The 7,556-nt window shown below is 29.6% G+C and overlaps 1 protein-coding gene across 1 annotated transcript; it reads left to right on the forward strand.

Annotated features, from left to right (window-relative positions):
• The first annotated feature begins 1,216 nt into the window (after window positions 1-1,216).
• On the forward strand, window positions 1,217-5,122 carry LOC137246831 (uncharacterized). The gene is made up of 2 exons (XM_067777837.1): window positions 1,217-2,164; window positions 2,245-5,122. The coding sequence occupies exon 2, from the start codon at window positions 2,432-2,434 to the stop codon at window positions 4,943-4,945; it is 2,514 nt and encodes an 837-aa protein (XP_067633938.1). The 5' UTR covers window positions 1,217-2,164; window positions 2,245-2,431; the 3' UTR covers window positions 4,946-5,122.
• The last annotated feature ends 2,434 nt before the right edge of the window (window positions 5,123-7,556 follow it).

The following is a 7,556-nucleotide window of genomic DNA, read 5'->3' on the forward strand; positions in this document are numbered from 1 at the left end:
TACATTTTTGCTTTACCACTTTTTTTGAAATATACTGTAATTTATTTATTAATGCTCTGGCGTTGTTGCTGTTGGTTTTGATTTGAGTATAATCCATTTTATTGTTGCATGTATACGGCGTGCCTTCCGTCTTTATAAATTTTGATTTTGGCGACCTTTTTGTTAACGACTCACTTTTTTTTTCTAGCTGGCTTGAGGTCTGAGTTGAAATAAAAACACAAGGGTTTTTTATATATTACCAATATATTTCGATTACACACGGTAATCGTCTTCAGGGTGAACACTACAAAACATAAAAACAACAAAATAAATAAATAAATAACAAATTTCCTAACATACAAATTTAAAAAAAAATTATAACATACATTTTTTACACGTGTGTATCACTTGACGTGGAGTTTATCACTGATCGTTTGTTTGTCAACAAATATCTATAGAAGCTAGCAGAGTTATCTACGTCCGTTTTATAGTTCATTCGTTTACTGGTTGGTGTGTTAATAATGTGAAGCATTTCCAGAGTAAATCGTTTTCTGTAATGTTGTTCTTGTTGAAGAATAGTAGCTTTGTCAAAGTTTGGTGAGTGGGAGTTTTCAGTACAGTGGGTCATAAGTGCAGTTTTTTGGTTTACAGTATGTTGGCAATATTTGTAATCCGATTTGTGTTGCGCTAGTCTAGTTTTAAGTTTGCCTTTTGTTGTTCCAATATATACGCTGTGGCATGGTTGGTTGTTTTTTCCATTGCAAGGAATTTCGTAAACTATATTGCTTTTTTCTGTATGTGGAATTTTTGATTTTGTTTGATTATATATGTTTTTTAATGTATTTATCGGCTTATGGGCTATTTTTACTTCATCTTTGTTGTAGCAGTCTGATTTGGCCAATCGTTCCGACAATTTTGGCACATAAGCTACTGACTTAAATATTTTCTGCGGTTTTTCTTTTTCTTTTTCTTGATTCTTTTCTTCTTGATATTTATTTAAAAGTGTTTTAATTATGTTTTCAGGAAAATCATTTCTTCTTAACAAAAGTTTTATTTCATTTTTAATTTCCTCGTGGTAAGTGTCGTCCGTAATTTCTAACATTCTTCTTATACAGCCCATTGCTGTATTCATTATCATCGTCTTTGGATGCTTTGAGTAAAAGTTAAAATTAGCAAGAGTACCCAGATTACTCACAAAATATGTTGACGATCTATTTGCTATAATACACGAAGATGATGTAAAAAGTACGCTAGACACACTAAACTCTTTCAATAAATATATAAATTTTACAATGGAACTTGAAGAAGACGGAAAACTACCATATCTTGACTCAGTTGTTATTAGAAGCAAAAACGAATTGAAGTTAAAGTGGTATAAGAAATCAACATCAACAGGACGAATCATCAACTTTTACTCAAAGCATCCAAAGACGATGATAATGAATACAGCAATGGGCTGTATAAGAAGAATGTTAGAAATTACGGACGACACTTACCACGAGGAAATTAAAAATGAAATAAAACTTTTGTTAAGAAGAAATGATTTTCCTGAAAACATAATTAAAACACTTTTAAATAAATATCAAGAAGAAAAGAATCAAGAAAAAGAAAAAGAAAAACCGCAGAAAATATTTAAGTCAGTAGCTTATGTGCCAAAATTGTCGGAACGATTGGCCAAATCAGACTGCTACAACAAAGATGAAGTAAAAATAGCCCATAAGCCGATAAATACATTAAAAAACATATATAATCAAACAAAATCAAAAATTCCACATACAGAAAAAAGCAATATAGTTTACGAAATTCCTTGCAATGGAAAAAACAACCAACCATGCCACAGCGTATATATTGGAACAACAAAAGGCAAACTTAAAACTAGACTAGCGCAACACAAATCGGATTACAAATATTGCCAACATACTGTAAACCAAAAAACTGCACTTATGACCCACTGTACTGAAAACTCCCACTCACCAAACTTTGACAAAGCTACTATTCTTCAACAAGAACAACATTACAGAAAACGATTTACTCTGGAAATGCTTCACATTATTAACACACCAACCAGTAAACGAATGAACTATAAAACGGACGTAGATAACTCTGCTAGCTTCTATAGATATTTGTTGACAAACAAACGATCAGTGATAAACTCCACGTCAAGTGATACACACGTGTAAAAAATGTATGTTATAATTTTTTTAAATTTGTATGTTAGGAAATTTGTTATTTATTTATTTATTTTGTTGTTTTTATGTTTTGTAGTGTTCACCCTGAAGACGATTACCGTGTGTAATCGAAATATATTGGTAATATATAAAAAACCCTTGTGTTTTTATTTCAACTCAGACCTCAAGCCAGCTAGAAAAAAAAAAGTGAGTCGTTAACAAAAAGGTCGCCAAAATCAAAATTTATAAAGACGGAAGGCACGCCGTATACATGCAACAATAAAATGGATTATACTCAAATCAAAACCAACAGCAACAACGCCAGAGCATTAATAAATAAATTACAGTATATTTCAAAAAAAGTGGTAAAGCAAAAATGTAATATGAAGTTCCTTTTAAAGTGCAGAAAATCGAAGTTAGTTCCTAATTTTATTAAAAATTCTACAAAATGTAACAGCTTGTTCATATTTGATCGTTATACACAAACAGACATAGACAGAACATTAGATAGACATACATACTGTTTTCACACAAAAATCCTTAGTCTGCTAATAAAACAAAAACACAACATACTAAAAAGACAGCAGCAACAGATGGAACAAACAAAAACAAAACTTAAGGAATATCTAAACGCGGGAGATTTTGAGAAGTTACTTCAAAGTGAAACAAAAGTCGCAAAAAAACTCACAACAACTCTAAAGAAACGACAAGAAGCAAAACACGACAAACTGCGTCAAAATGGAAATCATCTCTTTGCTGACAACAATAAAAATGAAGGTTGGTTCGTAAACAAAACGAAAGTCGAGTTTCCATCAGACATACAAACGCTTTTGACAAAAGGTCCAAAATTTGCGCTTCCAATCGAGAATACAAAATTTCCTTTATTCAAATATATAGCTGATGGAGAGAATCTTGTACAAACAATTAAAGTTAAAGAGAAACAAGATGAAGCAAGAACAAAACTCTCATTACTTATAAAAGACCATACAACAACAAATAGGCAAAGTACAATAGATCGTGCAATAACTGATACAGTGGGACGGACTCGGAAATTTCTTAGTAAAAATAAAAACATTCGTATATTAACATCTGACAAAGGCAACAAAACGGTAGCTATGGATATAAGTGACTACAATAAGAAAATGGGCGATATATTAAACGACTTGACAATGTATAGGGTTCAAAGACAGGACCCTACATCGAGACTACAAAGCAAAAATAACAGTCTGGTCGACAAACTTTATAAATTGGATTTAATTTCAAAAATAGAGAAAAATAAATTATCTACAACAACAGCTTTACCTCCGAGGATATATGGACTACCAAAACTACATAAGGAAGGAACACCGCTCAGGCCAATCTGTTCGGCCACTGGATCGCCAGCACATAACCTATGCAAATATATAGCAGATATATTGAAAAGCGCAACAGCAAACTCGGCATACAACATTAAAAATACACTTGAGTTTAAAACAAAAATTAAAAACACCTACATTTCTGACAATGAAAAGCTAATATCTTTCGACGTAATTTCCCTGTTTCCCAGCATTCCCACACAATTAGCCCTTGAGATCATAAGAGACAATTGGATGAAAATAGAAGAACACACAAATATACCAAAAAAACTGTTTATGGAAATACTTACGTTTTGCATCGAAGAAAATAGGTATTTCAAATTCAATGATATATTGTATACACAGCTAAAAGGATTGCCGATGGGATCCCCAACATCACCAGTAATTGCCGATATAGTGATGGAAAAACTATTAGAGAACACAACAACGAAATTAGCAAGAGTACCCAGATTACTCACAAAATATGTTGACGATCTATTTGCTATAATACACGAAGATGATGTAAAAAGTACGCTAGACACACTAAACTCTTTCAATAAATATATAAATTTTACAATGGAACTTGAAGAAGACGGAAAACTACCATATCTTGACTCAGTTGTTATTAGAAGCAAAAACGAATTGAAGTTAAAGTGGTATAAGAAATCAACATCAACAGGACGAATCATCAACTTTTACTCAAAGCATCCAAAGACGATGATAATGAATACAGCAATGGGCTGTATAAGAAGAATGTTAGAAATTACGGACGACACTTACCACGAGGAAATTAAAAATGAAATAAAACTTTTGTTAAGAAGAAATGATTTTCCTGAAAACATAATTAAAACACTTTTAAATAAATATCAAGAAGAAAAGAATCAAGAAAAAGAAAAAGAAAAACCGCAGAAAATATTTAAGTCAGTAGCTTATGTGCCAAAATTGTCGGAACGATTGGCCAAATCAGACTGCTACAACAAAGATGAAGTAAAAATAGCCCATAAGCCGATAAATACATTAAAAAACATATATAATCAAACAAAATCAAAAATTCCACATACAGAAAAAAGCAATATAGTTTACGAAATTCCTTGCAATGGAAAAAACAACCAACCATGCCACAGCGTATATATTGGAACAACAAAAGGCAAACTTAAAACTAGACTAGCGCAACACAAATCGGATTACAAATATTGCCAACATACTGTAAACCAAAAAACTGCACTTATGACCCACTGTACTGAAAACTCCCACTCACCAAACTTTGACAAAGCTACTATTCTTCAACAAGAACAACATTACAGAAAACGATTTACTCTGGAAATGCTTCACATTATTAACACACCAACCAGTAAACGAATGAACTATAAAACGGACGTAGATAACTCTGCTAGCTTCTATAGATATTTGTTGACAAACAAACGATCAGTGATAAACTCCACGTCAAGTGATACACACGTGTAAAAAATGTATGTTATAATTTTTTTTTAAATTTGTATGTTAGGAAATTTGTTATTTATTTATTTATTTTGTTGTTTTTATGTTTTGTAGTGTTCACCCTGAAGACGATTACCGTGTGTAATCGAAATATATTGGTAATATATAAAAAACCCTTGTGTTTTTATTTCAACTCAGACCTCAAGCCAGCTAGAAAAAAAAAAAGTGAGTCGTTAACAAAAAGGTCGCCAAAATCAAAATTTAGAAACTTTATATAAAGAACAACAAACTGATACATTTTTACAAAAAACCATTTCTGATCAAAATTCTAAAAATAATTTAAAAGAAATAAATATTCCAGTTATTAATTTAAACATATGCTAGTTAGCCAAATATTTATTTTATTTTTAAAAATTTATATTTTGTTTATTTTTGAGTTCAGATATTTTAAAAACTAATTAGAATTTTCTTTTTTGAAGTTATTCACAAATTTTAAGTTACACGAAAACTCAATTAAAAATTATTTTAAAAATTAAAGTTAAGAGTACAAAGTAGTTAACACTATATTTACTCCCCTCCAAGAAAATTTAAAACAAACAAATTATTAATTAATATTAAATGTAACCTTTTTTGTTTTTTGTTGTTTAATGTATTTGTATTTGTATTTAAATTAGTGTTAATAAGTATGTTTGCTGGTTTAAGTAAATCAATTGAAATATTTTGAATAGTATTTTTGTATTGAATTGTAAATGTTTTATGTTTCTTAGTAATAACTTTAAAAGGTCCTTAATAAGGTGATTCTAAATTAGTTTTACGAAGAACTTTAACAAAAACATATTCACACTTTTCAAATTTTTTAGGAACGAAAAAGTTTTCTTTATTATGATGAAAAACTTTAGAACGAACAAGCGAAAAATATTCTCTTATTTTTTGAAGAGCGTCATTAGAAAAATCATGTTCTTTATTATTATTTGAAACAATTAGTTCACCAGGTATTCTAAGTGCTTGACCATAAACAAGTTCAGCAGGTGAACATTTTAAATCTTCTTTAATAGAAGTTCGTAAACCAAGTAGAATGAATGGTAAAATGTCAGACCAATGAACTGAGTCGTTTGATGCTATAATTGCTGCTTTTAAAGTTCGATGAAATCTCTCTATCATGCCATTTGCTTGGGGATGATAAGGAGATGTATGAATTTTATGAGAACCTAAAAGTTTAGTTAATTCCGTAAAAAATTTTGAGGTGAATTGAGAACCTTGATCTACTGTAATATTCAATGGTATACCAAATCGTGGTATATAATTTTGAACAAAAGTTTTTACTATAGTATTTGTTGAAATATCTTTAAGTGGATAAGCTTCAGGCCAACGTGAAAATCTGTCAATAATTATTAAAATATAACAATTTTCATTTGAAACTGGAAGAGGTCCAACAATATCCATATGAATATGTTCAAAACGACCTGATGGTATTTAAATTTTTTGAATAGGAGATTTAGTATGTCTTGAAATTTTTGATTTTTGACAATTGATACATGTTGAAGTCCAATCGTTAATTTCTTTACGCATGTTAGGCCAATAATATTTATTTTGAATTAATTTTCTAGTTGTTCTTATACTTGGATGAGATAGTGAGTGAATTTTTTCAAATATAATTCTTCTCATAGAATGTGGAACATAAGGTCGAAAGGGTTGTAGAGAAATATCACACCATATGTTTAAATTAATAACTGGAATATGAATTTCTTTTAAATTATTTTTAGAATTTTGATCAGAAATGGTTTTTTGTAAAAATGTATCAGTTTGTTGTTCTTTATATAAAGTTTCTAAATTTATATCTTGAGTTGAAATTGCATTTATTTCTGGAATACGGGAAAGTGTGTCAGCAACTATGTTGTATTTTCCACGTATATATTGAATATCATTTGTAAATTGAGCAATATATTCAAGATGACGTAGTTGACGAGGAGATCTATCTACTTTAGAATTTAGAATATGAATTAAAGGTTTATGATCAGTATAAATTGTAAAAGTTCTACCTTCAAGAAAATGTTTAAAATGTTAATTTAATTATAAATTGCCAAAAGTTCACGATCAAATGTTGAATATTTAGTTTGTGTTGTAGTTAATTTTCTTGAAAAATACAATAAAGGCTCTAATATATAATTGGTAGTTTGTTGAAGAACTGCTCCAATAGCAACATTTGATGCATCTACTTCTAATAATAAAGTACCATTTTTGTCGAAATGTGTAAGTAAAGTATTTTTAGCAAAAAGTTTTTTAACATTTTCGAAAGCTGTTGTGGTTTCGTTTGTCCAATTTAATTGTTTGAGTTTGTTTTTAATTGCATGTGTTAACATTTCATGCAGAGGACTAAGTTCTGTCGCTAACATTTTAATATATCTGTGATAGTAATTTATCATACCTAAAAATTTTTGTAATTTATTTATAGAAATTGGTTTTTCAAAAATTGTTATGATTTCAATTCTATCTAAAGATGCTTTAATACCTCCGCCTGAAATTTCGTAACTTAAAAAATTTAATTTATTTACACCGAGAGTACATTTTGAAGGTTTGAGATTTAAATTATTTGCTTCAAGTCTTTTGAAAACTGATTTTAAATGATTTATATGTTGAT

Source organism: Eurosta solidaginis, chromosome 3 (genome assembly GCF_040869045.1).
Source record: "Eurosta solidaginis isolate ZX-2024a chromosome 3, ASM4086904v1, whole genome shotgun sequence".
Taxonomy (NCBI): domain Eukaryota; kingdom Metazoa; phylum Arthropoda; class Insecta; order Diptera; family Tephritidae; genus Eurosta; species Eurosta solidaginis.